At 37.4% G+C, this 14,543-nt stretch overlaps 1 protein-coding gene and 1 long non-coding RNA gene across 6 annotated transcripts in view; one reads left to right on the forward strand and one right to left on the reverse strand.

The window, feature by feature from the left end:
- The window catches only part of Slc26a8 (solute carrier family 26 member 8), a 68,655-nt gene that overhangs the window by 27,765 nt on the left and 26,347 nt on the right, over positions 1–14,543 (forward strand). For 4 of the 5 annotated variants that reach the window (XM_078020120.1, XM_040282564.2, XM_005318891.4 and 1 more), the window contains 3 exons: positions 361–443; positions 9,054–9,204; positions 10,402–10,515. In XM_078020120.1, coding sequence (XP_077876246.1) covers positions 361–443; positions 9,054–9,204; positions 10,402–10,515 — 348 coding nt within the window. The remainder of the gene's footprint in view (positions 1–360; positions 444–9,053; positions 9,205–10,401; positions 10,516–14,543) is intronic. The other variant, XM_078020123.1, reaches the window with a different exon arrangement.
- LOC144366241 (uncharacterized) overlaps positions 1–14,543 on the reverse strand; it is a 73,972-nt gene that overhangs the window by 4,734 nt on the left and 54,695 nt on the right. The gene's annotated exons all lie outside the window — the stretch shown is intronic.

Here is a 14,543-nt window from a genome sequence, read left to right on the forward strand (position 1 = left end):
TAAAAAGTGAGACCTTGATACAGCCACTATCTGGCAACATGTTCATATTGCTGTAGTCATTTAAAGGTGGTGGGAGAGATAAATTTAAGTCCGTGGCATCCATTTGTTCCCATCATTGTGTCAGAGATCAAGGCTGACCTTGATTTGACTACAATGTTAAAAGGATTTTTAGAGAATCAAAAGAATCAGGAAGGACCTCTGCCTTCCCTTTCCCACTGAGGCCTCCATCTAGTTCTTATGCAGAGACTTCACTTGCTTCTTTTCCTGCCCTGCTAGAGGCTATGAGCATCTCTGATACTGGAAACAATGCATGATCTTTAGATAATCTTATGCTTTTTTTTTTTTTTTTAACTCCTGCAGATTCTTGGCTTCACTGTACTTGCTCACAAGATAAACCTGGTCACAGAAACCAGCCGTAACTTCATTGAGATCATTCCATATAGGTTAGTAATTCTACTCTTCAGGACTACTTTCTCTTTTCTGATACCCTCTCTTAGCCTCTGGCCACACAGTCTTAATGATATTTTCTACAAATAGTATATGACTATCAGACTCATTTTAGAACACTGAGGTTCATGAGCTGAGGAGGGTTAGGACGACTCTTTGTTCTTTCTCAGGTGGGTCTCTGTCTCTCATGGTTGAGCTGATCCCCTCACTCATCCAACCTGTTAAATGCTCAGAGACTCACATTTGTTTCCATAGGTATTGCAAGTCTTCTCAACCTCCATACCTGTCAGATTAACTCTCAAAGGTGGACAAGCGGTACTTCTGTTTTTCCAGCCTCTCTTCTGGGACTCCATGTTCAGGAGAGAAATGTGCTTTCTGCCTTCACTCACTTAAGACTTGTGTTGTTGAGCACTATGCTTTTCTTTTCTTTTTTTGGTACTGGCGATTGAACCCATGGATGCTTTGCCACTGAGCTACTACATCCCTAGTCCTTTTTAATTTTTTTAAAAAAAGTTTCTCCCTTTCTTTTTTTAAATGTTTTTTTAGTTGTCAATGGATCTTTATTTTATTTATTTAAATGTGGTGCTGGGAATTAAACCCAGGGCCTGGCCTCACACATGCTAGGCAAGTGCTCTACCACTGAGCCACAACCCCAGCCCAAATCTCTCCCCGCTTTTCACCTTTATTTTATTTATTTATTTTTATGTGGTGCTGAGGATCGAATCCAGATAAGTGCTCCACCACTGAGCCACACCCCCAGCCCACAAGTTTTGAGACAGAGTATTGCTAAGTTGCTGAGGGTCTCATTAAGTTGCTGAAGCCAGCCTCAAACTTGGAATTCTCCTGCCTCAGCCTCTGGAGTTATTGGGATTTCAAGTGTGCACTACTGTGACCAGCAGAAACATTGTTTTCTTAATCTGGATACAAAGTTACCTTCAAATGTGTGACATATAGAATTCTGAAGGACTCACAATTAATTTTCATTATAATTCCTACCAGTGACTCTTGCTTCTGTTAGAAAATTATAATAATTTATAAGCCTTGATCAGGTGAATTGCATTAGCTAAGAAAAAAGTAGACTGGAAGGGTTTTTTGTTTGTTTTGGTTTTGTTGTTGTTGTTGTTGTTGTTGGTTTTGGGTACCAGGGATTGAATTCAGGGATGCACAACAACTGAGCCACATCCCCAGTCCTTTTTATTTACAGAGTCTCATTAAGTTGCTTAAGGCCTTGCTAAGTGTGGCTTTGAACTCGAGATCCTCCTGATTCAGCCTTTTGAGCTGCTGGGTTTACAGGTGTGCACCACCATGCCTGACTATAGTTTCTTGACACAGGTAGGCTTTTGAAGAACACTGCTAATTTCCTTGAGATGGACAGTGGGGATTGCTGTGGAGTCAGGGATATCAGCTACAACTCCAGGGTAACAAAATGTAGCCAAATTTGATGAAACCCAATTGAACTAGTCTCATATTCCACTAGTTCTCAATGAAATCTGATGATGGCTAAATCCATTTGAAATTCAATAGAATTTCAAATAGACACCGCATAGGTACCAGGGAATACAAAGATAAGCAAGATGTAGTCTCTATATTCTGAAAAAATAACAAGAACAACAAGAGGATTGGCAGTTATTTATTTTATTTCATTTTCTCCTCACAGTAACACTGTGAGGTACATATTACCTTCTCTTTATGTTGGAAGAAGCTAAGTCTCACCAAGTTTAAATGACTTTTCCAAGATAAGACAGCAAGATAGTGGAAGAGCCACCATTGAATTCATTTCTATTTAATTCCAAGTCTATGAGCATAACCATACTATTATTCTTACTCAATGTGCTTCTATTATTAATGACTTAAAAGCCACACAGCCAATTTTTCCTTATCTTTTATCATAATTTGTAAAGGTATAGACAGACAAGTCAGCATTTCAAAAAAATCTAGTTTTAAGCATTACTTTGCTCTTTGTTTTTAAAGCCTTTATTTTATTCGTGGTTGCTAGGGACTAGTACAATTGAGCAATTTAAGTTAGCTCCTGCCATGTCCATGTTCCCTCTTAACCTAATTTGCTAAAAAAGGTTGAGTGTCACAGAGAATAGTAGGAAGAAAAAAATAGTAGTTTGTATTGTTAACACACTAAACATTCAGTCTTATTAGATTTGAATAATAAACTACACTTATTGTGTACCTCTTTGGAACAATAACATTCTTACCTAACTTCTTAAAAAGGAGACGAAAAGGGTTGGGGCTGAAGCTCAGTGGCAGAGCACTTGCCTAGCATGTGTGAGGCACTTGGTTGGATCCTTAGCACCACATAAAAATAAACAAACAAAATAAAGGCATGCTGTTCACCTACAAAAAAATTTTAAAAAGAAGGAAAAAAAAGGTGAATTTAACAAAAACTTTAATATCTGCCTCTAAGCATTCAGGTATGTTCCTATCTAGCTTATTGCCTGGAAATATCAAGGTGCTTGGAAGTTATAAAGTAGGGAAGTAAAGTAGACAGAGTTGGATGGCAAAGAAAAAAATATTCAACCGAGCATGGTGGAACATGCCTGTGATCCCAGTGACTCAGGAAGCTGAGATAGGAGAATTGCCAGTTCAAAGCCAGCCTCAGCAACAGCGAGGTACTGGGCAACTCAGTGAGACCCTATCTCTAAAAATACAAAATAGGGCTGGGGAGGCTGGGGTTGTGGCTCAGTGTAGAGTGTTTGCCTAGCATGTGTGAGGCACTGCAATTCTTAGCACAACATATAAATAAATGAATAAAATAAAGGTCCATCAACAACTAAAATATATATATTAAAAGAAAATAGGGCTCAATGGTCGAGTGCCCCTAAGTTCAATCCCCAGTATCCCCCCCCACCAAAAAAAAAGTTAGAAAGAAAAATATATTCAAAAATAGAAATTTAAGGGGCTGGGTTTGTGGCTTAGTGGTAGAGCACTTGCCTAGCATGTGTGAGGCACTGGGTTCGATTCTCAGCACCAAATATAAATAAATAAATAAATAAAGATCCATCAATATCTAAAAAAATGTTAAAAAAATAGGAATTTAGATCTGTGCACACAATAATGTGAGAGATGGGAAGATAAGAGGAAGTAGCTGTTCAAGATGCTAAAAATGGGTGAGGGTCAGAGGCCCACACCTGTAATCTCAGTGGCTCTGGAGGCTGAGGCAAGAGGATCACAGGTTCAAAGCCAGCCTCTGAGCTTAGCAAGGCAGAGAGACCCTGTCTCAAAATAAAAAATAAAAAGGGCTGGGGATATGGCTTAGTGGTTAAGTGTCCCTGGATTCAATCCCCTGTACCAAAACAGATATTTTAGCTCAAATGCTAAAAATGGATTCTGTCTACTGAAAGGAAAATGCAATTTAAACTGCATGAACTAATAAGAAATCTATTATATATGCTATTATTTACTTTGTGGTACAAAAATATACCATAAAAAATTTTAAGAAATTTTACCAAATGGATTAACACATTGTTCATTTTACTCAATTTGGATCTTTACACATGTTTTTGGAAGTAAATCAACTACTGAGTCATTGATTAAGTAATAAAAGACAATCAAAAGAATAAACATTTCAAATAGCAAACCTTATCTAAAACAGGAGATTTATTTTCTGAGTTAATAATCTAGAGGAATGGAAAATGAAGCATATTTGTGCTCCCGAATTAGGTTTAAAGAATTATGCCAGTTTGGATCTATTAAATGCTTCCTCCAAAATCATCAGATTTCTCTTTCTTCTTTAATCAGTTAAATCACTTTAGAATGTTAGACCATGGGGATAAGCCCCATTTGGTTCCCGTATATTATCAAATATGTTAATCTGCTGAAATAATAAGAACTTTTGCATTTATATTCATGAGAAATATTGGTCTAAAGTTTTTTTTGTAGTATGCATCTGGTTTTAGTATCAGAGTATGTTGACATTATAGAATGATTTGGAAAATGTTCCCTCGTTTTCAGTTTCTGGCAGTACTTATAGAAAATGGGCATTATTTCTTTCTTAAATATTTGGTAGAATCTATCAGTGAAGATATTTGGGCCTGGGGCTTTCACCCATGGGATGCTTCTTAAAAAGCAAATTAGTGAGGCACTTAGCAACTCAGCAAGACCCTGTCTTTAATAAAGTATTTTAAAAAGGAAGGGGATGTGGCTCAATGGTTAAGCACCCTGGGTTCAATCCCTAAACAAACTATAATTCAAATTTTAATATACTACTTATTAAAAACTATTATTAAATTATGTAATTATCTGATTCAGGATATCTACTTCTTCTTGAGACTACTTTGTTAGTTTTGGTCATTCAAAGAAGTTGTCATTAGTCTAAGTTGCCAAATATACTGGATAAAGTATTTTATAATATTCTCTTGTTATCTTACTCACACACTATAAAATTAACTCTTTAAAAGTACATAGTTAGGGGCTGGGGTTGTGGCTCAGTGGCAGGGCACTTGCCTAGCACGTGCGAGGCCCTGGGTTCCATCCTCAGCACCACATAAAAATAAATAAATAAATAAAGGTATTGTGTCCAACTGCAACTAAAAAATAAATATTAAAAAAATTTTAAAGTATATAGTTAATTTTCATAAATTCTTGAAGCACTACCACTATCTAATTTTAAAACATCTTATCAACCCCTCCAAAGAAATACCTGTTAGCAATCACTTCCAGTTGTTTCTCCCTAAAGTCCCTGATCATCACTTATCTACTTTCCATCTGTGTGGATTTCCCTATTCTAGACATTTCATATAAACGGAATCATACAATTGGTCTTTTATGTCTGGCTTCTTTCATATGGCATAATGTTTGCAAGATTTATCCATCATGTACATTCCCATTCATGGCTAAATACTATTCCATCACACAAATCTACACATTTTTCTTTCTTTCTTTCTTTTTTTTTTTTTTTTTGTGGTGCTAGGGATTGAACCCAGGGCCTTGTACCTGTGAGGCAAACACTCTAACCAACTGAGCTATATTACCAACTCTAATCTACACATCTCCAACGTGTCCAGTTGATGGACATTTCAGTCATTTCTACCTTTTGGCTATTGTAAATAGTGCTGCTATGAACATTTATGTGCATGCTTTTTTTTTTTTTGAGCATCTACTTTCAATTCTTTTGGGTATATATCTAGGAATAAAATTACTGGGTCATATGGTAATTCTGTATTTAATTTGTTGAGAAATTGCCAAAGTGTTTTCAATAGTAGCTACACAACTTTGTTTCTATCAGCAATGCCCAAGAATTCAGATTTCTCTATATCCTCACAATACTTATTTTCTGGTTTTTTTTTCTTATTATACTAGAAGATATGAAGTGGCAAATCAGTCTGACTTTGACCTGCATCTCCCTAATGACTAATGATGTTTAACATCTCTTCATGTGATTACTAGCCATTTGTACATCTTTTTTGCAGAAATTTCTATTTGAATCCTTTGACTATTTTTAATTGGGTTGCTTGTCTCTTTGTTGTTGATTTGTAAAGGTTCTTCCCATATTCTGGACACCATAGCTTTACTAGATATTTGATTTGCAAGTATTTTCTTCCATTCTGTAAGTTGTTTTTTCTTTTTACTGGTACTTTTAAGCATAAAAGCTTTCAGCTTTGATGAAGTTCCATTTATTTATTTTCATCACTTGTGCTGATCTAAGGTCTTGAAGATATGTCCCTCACTTTTCCTCTGAGAGTCATATGATTTTAGCTTTTAAATTTAGGTGTTTGATCCTTTTGAGTTAAAAAGGGATTTTAAATTTTTTAAAAAAAAGTTAAAAAAAGTATATGTTGTGTAGTAGGGGTCTAACTTCATTCTTTTGCATGTGAGTACCCTGTTATCCCAGCATCATTTGGGTTTATTGCTAAACTCTCAATTCTGTTTCACTCATCTATATGTCTTCCCTTAGGACAGTCTTGATTGTTATAGGTTGTTTGTAGAAAGTTTTGAAATTAAGAAATGCAAGTCTTCTTGCTTATTCCTTCATTTTCTAAATCACTTTGGCTTTCAGGGTCCTTGCAATTTCATGTGAATTTTAGGGTTGGCATCTCCTTCTGCAAAAGGGGCCAATGGGAATTTAATATGATTGCACTGAATCCATAGATTACTTTGAGGTTTTTATTGGCCAAAGACATCAAATGTGTTTAAAATCATTACTATGTAAAAATTCTAAATAAATAAACTTATTTTTTTCATCTTTGGAAGTTGCTAGGGAACCAACTCATTCTTTCAAAAATTCTAAAATAAAAGAGAAAAATCAGGCATTTATTGTGCCTTTCCTGTAAGAATTGCTCTTTGGAACATCCAGACAGTTTATAATAAGACATTTAACTTTATAGAAGTAGTCCAGCTAATAAAGGGAGAAGGAATTATAAACTTAGAATTATGGAATATTACCATTAAGGGATATCAGCATATCATCTGCCAACATTGAACAAAAAAACAGTTGTTTTTTTGTTTTTTTCCTCCTAACAGAAATACATACCACCACCACTTATGAAGCATTTTTCCTAAAAAAAAAATCGTCTGGCCAAATCTGAAGGGCTAACAACCAATTTATAGAAAATACAAGGAACAGAGGAACATGTTAATTGCAACACAGGGATGGTAGGAAACACAGTAGGATGGAATAACAGATTTCTTTAACCAATAAACAAAAAATTTCAAGGAAGAAAAGAAAAAGATATAGAGAGGCAATTAACCCATGAAGTCCCAAGTTATCAATTATATGTACATATTTCAATGAAATTGACATAGTGTAGGGCTGGGGATATAGCTCAGTTGGTAGAGTGCTTGCCCCGCATGCATAAAGCCCTGGGTTTTATCCCCAGCACCACACACACACACACACACACACACACACACACACACAACACACACACACAAATGCAGGTGCATTAAAATAGTTTGGAAATAATACTCTAGAGCTTATATAGCCTTTATATCTATTTACATAGACTTTTTTTTAACACTTTCTAATCATTCACCTCTTATCTCAAAAAATGGATCTCTAAAAACAATGATTACTTCAAAGTTACCATAAGTGGGGTATTTGTTGATCACTTTAAGTTTTCATAGATGTCCTGTATCTAGGATGATGGGAAAAATCATAGAGAGATTTAACAGACACAGCAACCAGTTGCAATGCATTGACCTTATTTGGATTCTAATTTTAACAAATTATAAAATATATGTTTGTAAGATATTTGGGAAAGCTTCAAAATTAATTGGTTATTTGATAATATTAAGACAGTATAATTTTTGTTGTATGATTTTTTTAGGGAGGTACACAGAAATATTTACAATTGAAATGATAAAATGCCTAGAATTTTCTTCAAATTTATCTTGCAATAGGCAGTGGATAATGGTACAGATGAAATAAGATTGGTCATGAATTATATGTTGAAGGTAGGTGATGGGTATAGGAAGGCTCATTATACCATTCTTCTTTCTTTTGTGACTATTTCAAAATTTTCTACTATAAATATAGAACATCAAATATTTGTGAATGATCCTAAGAACACAGGACCCAGGAAGTGACAATTTAAAATTGAGTGCACAGAGCTGGATGCAGTGGCACTCACCTGAAATCTCATCTACTTAGGAGGCTAAGACAGGAGAATTATGAGATCAAGGCCAGCCTCAGCAACTTAGGGAGACCCTGTTACAAAAGAAAATAAAAAGGGCTGAGAGTATAACTCAGTATTTGGCTAGTGTACACAAGTCCTGGGTTTGATCTATAGTATTGCAAAAATTGACCACACAAGCTGACTTCACAGATACTCTGGACAGCAAGGTAAAATTACAAAACATGAATAGATATGAATAGACATGCATGAATAGACAAGCATTGATTCCTTTGAGAATCAGGATGTTCCTCAATTCTTTGGATAGTGATCTGATGGGTAATACTGATAGAAGAAAGTTTATTGCGTTAAACAAGAGTTTCCCAGTTAACAATGGAACAGGAGATATACCTGGAAAGAAGTTTTGGCCGTGGTTTAAATGTGTTTGGCAATGTTTGCTATGATAGGATCTTAGTAAAAATAGACTGTATTGAATTTGTAGAAATAGATAACAATGATTATCAGCAAAATGGATATAATACTCTAGAGCTAAAGTATTATAAATGGGTTCAACATTCTGTTGACCTCAAAACTACAGGAGGGAAAGCATGGGTAGGAATGGGAACCCATTTATACAAAGGACAATGACTAAAATTATACCCTGAAGAATGCAAGTGTGACTAAAAGGGAAGTCATTGGGCCTTTCAGCTCTAAAACATCTTGATGTCATATCTACCTATGGTCTACTCATGGGTACAGTATCAAGAGTAGAGTTCTGTGGTTTTGACTGTCCCGATCATTGCTATCATCAAATAGCAGAAACTTGGAATTAGAAGACAACTTAATATGCTCTCTTGATGGATTTTGTAACTTGGCTTGATTTGCTGGCAGTTTGGGCAAGCTGCTGCCTCAGTTGCTCTACTTCTGTATTCTTGGTTAGAAGGGGAGGAACACTGGGCCAGCCCTGGAGGAAAAGGATGAAATGGTGGGAGTGCCAGTAAAGCACACCTGCTATCCAGGAATAATTCCACTATTTTGTTTCAGCTTCCTGTTTCCTTCACTACCAAATTTCGGCAACTTTTTTTCTAGACTTATTTTACCAGCTATATCCTTATCTCTTGTGAGCTCCTTTATGGTTATATTTCTGGGCAAGAAGATTGCTGGTCTCCACAACTACAGAATCAACTCCAATCAGGTGAGAAGACCATTGCTTTTTCTGACCTGTAAGTCTTTTCTCTAATCTGAGCCACCTGCCAACGTGAAGGCTAGATTCCTTAACCAAAGAGTCACTCGGACTGTAATTTTGGACTGAAGTCACAAAAGAGTTTTTGAGAAGTGAGGAATATTTAACTTTGAAGCCACTTGAAATTTAACATGAGTGTTGTTCCACTGGAACAGATATGGTGCAGAGAGACAATAAGATGACATGTGGCATCTCTTTGCTCGGCCAGCAGAGTTCCTCTCATGTTAATTTTATCTTTCTGTCCACCCTGTCCTTAGAAGCCAACCACACACTGAGGCGTGATAAGAAATGCTGTGGAAGGCTGGGGTTGTGGCTCAGTGGTACAGCACTTGCCTCACACATGTAAGGTCCTGAGTTCGATCCTCAGCACCTTGTAAAAATAAATAAACAATAAAGGTATTGTGTCCATCTATAACTAAAATAAATAAATAAATAAATAAATAAAATTAAAAAGAAATGCTGTGGAATATAACATGCAAAACTCACTATCAATATATGTAATTAAGTTGGCCTCTTTGTCTTTGGCCTATTTATTTATTTATTTATTTTTAGGGAAACCCTCCCACTACTCTGAGTTTGGTCCTTCCCCTGGAAGTCAAGAGGGAACTATTTGGAAAGAAAGCATTTTCCTAGTTTGACATTTAGGTAGTATAGAAAGAAGGAAGAAGAATAGCACTGCTAGTCTCCCTACCATTCAAAGTCCTGGCAATCACATGAAAGAGGTTAAAAAGGAAAAGGCCTCATTTCATGACCTTGAAGAAGAGTTTTCCTGATGACAACTAGCTAAAATGAAGATGCGATTTAATCTAGATAATCATATTTGCTTGCTTCCTTTTGTCCTTTCTAAGAATATTTCCATCTGTTGTTTGAAACAATATAAACAACCTCTCTTCAGACACAAGAAATAAAGAGCATGCTTTTTGCTCAAAATCAAAATTAGTGGGCTGAGGATGTGGCTCAGTGTTAGAGCACCTGCCTAGCACGTGTGGGGTCCTGGGTTTAATCCATAGCATCCCAAAATAAATAAATAGCTGAATAAACAAAATAAAACAAGTTGTATTAGTTTTTTATCAAATTTTTTGAGATTTTATATATTATCCCATAGTCTTTAACAAAAAGTAGGCTTTAAGTTTCTGCATTTCTTTACAGGATCTAATAGCCATTGGCCTTTGCAATATTGTCAGTTCATTCTTCAAATCTTATGTATATTCTGCTGCTATTGCCAGGACTATTATCCAAGATAAAGCTGGAGGAAGACAACAGGTATGTTTAAAAAGAATTTTATCTCTACTTGTTTCGATTCATATGTATATTCATAGAATAGGACTATGTGGACTTAATTTTGTCTTGATGTTTTGCTTGATGGGGAAGACATCTTGGAAGAATTTGGATTCCACACTTGCCTTAATTCCTGCACAGATTTTGTTTTAAAAGTTATTGGTCAATGTGGAATTTGAAAGTCATTTTCTATGGAAATATTATTATTAAGAGATTTTATATATTATTCCACAGAAACCCATTTTGCACATAATATACTAGAAGAACAACAATGTTTCAGATAAACTTACCATCAGCTATTAATTTTTTTTTCCTATAGAGAATGCATTCTCATACATTGTTTGGAAAAGCAATAATACAAATGAAACATTTTCCTGGATTCCTCAAAGGGCATGCATGGCAAGGGGGTTTCCTGAGAGAGAGTCAGGTGTTTGTCTAGGAGAGCCTAGGAATTTATGACCATTCTCTCTCTGTATAAGAGAAATGACCTACGACAGATTCTCTTCAGGTATTCTGAAGTAATGAACTAATCGTTTAGTAAGCTGAACGATACGTTTTTTTTTTGTTTTTTTTTTTTTTTTTTTTTTTTAAAGAGAGAGTGAGAGAGGGGGACAGAGAGAGAGAGAGAATTTTAACATTTATTTATTTTTTCTTAATTCTCGGCGGACACAACATCTTTGTTGGTATGTGGTGCTGCTGAGGATCGAACCCGGGCCGCACGCATGCTAGGCGAGCGCGCTACCGCTTGAGCCACATCCCAGCCCCTGAACGATACGTTTGACAGAAAAGATTCTAAAAGCAAACTCCCAATAATTGCAGGCATGGAATTTTGTAAGTCCTGTGTTTATGAGTTTAGAACTGACTAAATAAATGTTACAACATGAAAGCACGAGAGGCCTCCCATCTTAGTTCTGTGGCTTGATGAAATGGCAGGGAGTTATCAGAATTGGAGCCTGGGCAAACCCAGGGAAGGAGTCAGGGTTCAGTTGGTGAAACAACTGGCCAGAAGCCAAAGAGAAGCTCATGCCTCACAAGTATAGTGAGAAGGTAGAGCTGTGGTCAGAACCTGATGTATCAGAAGGATGGAAGTTCAATTTTAATAGGGAAAGATAAAGTGTCATAGTCCATTGGCAAAGATAAGATGAAGTTTGGGTGAAAACCAGTGAAAGCCAGAAGGAAGATTAGGCTGGGTGAGAGCAAGGGGCTCAAGTAAGGCTCCATCCTATCATTTTATGCAGACTGAGTTTTGTGGTCATAGAGCTTCCTCTGGCACACTGGAGGAAGAAAGAAGGAGTGTGGGCTGTGTTAAAAGGAAGAATGTTCTATACAAGCATGCAAAATCTTCGGAATCAAAATGAGAGGGTTTTATGACAAGAAGAAATGGAAATGGCAACCGCAGAGATTAGTTCTACTAACTTTTTATGATACATACTTGTTTATCCAGTGCCCATAAATTTGGGAAGGCAAGATATACACAGCTAAATCAAAGTGCAAGGAAAATCAAGTGCAAATTGAGCACAATTGACCAAAAAAGCACCTTAAGTATTATGAGAAGGAGATTGGTAGAGGAATTGGACCTTTCCCAGAGTCCTAAAAGTGGTTTAGGATTTGCACCGATAGAAGAAAGAGGGCTTTGGGTCAACCTCAGAGTTGTCTTACAAGCAGGAAATCTATATGTGGTGGGCTGGAGAAAGAATAGATTTGCTGACTGCACACATTTGAGGAACAGAGAAGCCAAGCTTTGGAAGAACTTTGGCAGAAGATGATGGAATTTCCAATCTCTGAGCCAGTCCATTTTACCATTTAGCAGGCAGCTTGTGGCTCTGTTTCCTGCTGCTGCCTGTTGATCTGTGTGGCACATTTCCTCTGAGTGGTGTCTCTCACTGCACTGTGGTGGCCCTCTGTAGGAAAGTGTGTCCCCAGGGATGCTAGTGAACACTTCCCTGATATGCCCAGTTCAACTTGCTGGCTCAAGTAGAGAAGTTGTGGGCCCTATCTGTACACATTGGAGCTGTCCAGATTCCACCAGGAATTTCTAGTCTGGACTGGAAAAGACCCCTGCCCCCAGACTCATTTAGCCTTCTGTCTTCACACAGCTGTGGGTGTTCTCTGTATTCTTTCCCTCTGGGAGTTTTTTATTCACTCTGCCTGAGAAATCTGGGGGCTGGCTCTGAATGTCCCCCAAATGGCCTGCCATTGATCATCTTATTTTTAGTTTTTATCGGGCATAAATTCAAACTGGGTCTACGATCACATTTCACTTTATTATTTCCCTGTCTAGAACCCATTACCCTCTACTGTCATAACAAAAAGCAAAACCTTCTGGTCCTCCCAGCCACAGCCTCAACCTGAGGTGTGGAAAGGCCTGGCCCATGGCAGAGAGGATGAGATGAGCCCCAGGTCTGTGGCCAGTTAGAGTGTCCCCCACTTCATCTTTCTGTTCTGTATAAAAATCTAGGTTTTTATACAGTTTATTTTGGCATCTGCCAGTTCCGGCTACTGTGCTTCCCTGGTCTCCATGTGTCTATCCTTCTTCCCTACTTTCCAAGGACTGGCTTTCTTGCCTTGTCCCCAGGCTCCCAGAACTTGGTAAAACTAAGTTATTACAAAAGAAAGAGGATAGTTGTGTTAGTTGTGTTCTTTTTAAGGGAAGCAAATGAAGCAATGGTGAGAGCCTAGATTTTGGAATCAGATGGTCGGGGTGTAGGAACCAGACTCGGTGCTTCCTAGATGTGTGTGACTTTTGCTCTCAGAGGCTCTCATCCTCATCCATAAAATGAAGATAAAACCAACCTTTCAGTTGTGAGAATAAAATTAGATGCTAATAGTGTCAACCACAGTGTGTGTCACTTAAGAGTTATGTTCAAAAATGATAGCTCCCCAGTCCCCAGTGCCCAGGCCTATGGTCAGCAACCTGCTGTCCTGATCCCATTGCTTCAAATCACTAGAGATAAGCCTGGAAGAGTGATGTAAAATTGGAACAGAAAAGCAAAATATGCAGAAGATGTGAACTTTAATAGTGCTTGCTGTCCAAGATTCTGAGAGTCATTGAGCACCTTCCTGAGGCCCAATGCCCAAATCCCATTCTTTTGAATGTACCATTAAGGAAGACACACAGTTATCATAGGCCTTCCAAATGTCTCAGAGCAGTTAATTTTATGGTACTCAAGATTCTGCTTGTGCTTATTTCAGTCTAGGTTTTTATACAGTTTATTTTGGCATCTGCCTGTCTGAAAAACAATAAGAATAAATAATCAGAGCTAGGAACAGCGGCACACACCTGTAATCCCAGCAGCTCAGGAGACTGAGGCAGGAGGATCACAAGTTCAAAGTTAGCCTCAGAAACTTAACAAGGCCCTGTCTCAAAATCAGAAATAAAAAGGGCTGGGGATGTGGCTCAGTGTTTAAGCAGCCCTGGGTTCAACCAAAAAAGAAAAAAAGAACAAATAATCAGAAGAATTTTGGAGAAAAGAAATGGGAGGCAAGAAAAAACCTGATACACTTTCCTGTTTTAATCGAATTAGTTTTTCACTGCTAGAGCAATAAATCATATTCAGCAACTGGTTGACCTGAGAATTGACTGGAGGGGCTTAGGAGGTTGATTACCTAATGTACTTTTGTAGCATATAAAATGTTCACTGTTAGAGCTTTCTGAAGATCAGGAACAGCATGGGCTGGGGATGTGGCTCAAGTGGTAGCAAGCTCGCCTGGCATGCATGGGGCGCTGGGTTGCATCCTCAGCACCACATAAAAACAAAATAAAGATGTTGTGTCCACCGAAAAACTAAAAAATAAATATTAAAAAAAAAAGATCAGGGGCTGGGGATGTGGCTCTAGCGGTAGCGTGCTTGCCTGCGGCCCGGGTTCGATCCTCAGCACCACATACCAACAAAGATGTTGTGTCCGCCAAGAACTAAAAAATAAATATTAAAAATTCTCTCTCTCTCTCCTCTCACTCTCTCTTAAAAAAAAAAAAGTTAAAAAAAAAAAAAAAAGATCAGGAACAGCAATTC

This window comes from Ictidomys tridecemlineatus, chromosome 8 (genome assembly GCF_052094955.1).
Source record: "Ictidomys tridecemlineatus isolate mIctTri1 chromosome 8, mIctTri1.hap1, whole genome shotgun sequence".
In the NCBI taxonomy this organism is placed as follows: Eukaryota; Metazoa; Chordata; class Mammalia; order Rodentia; family Sciuridae; genus Ictidomys; species Ictidomys tridecemlineatus.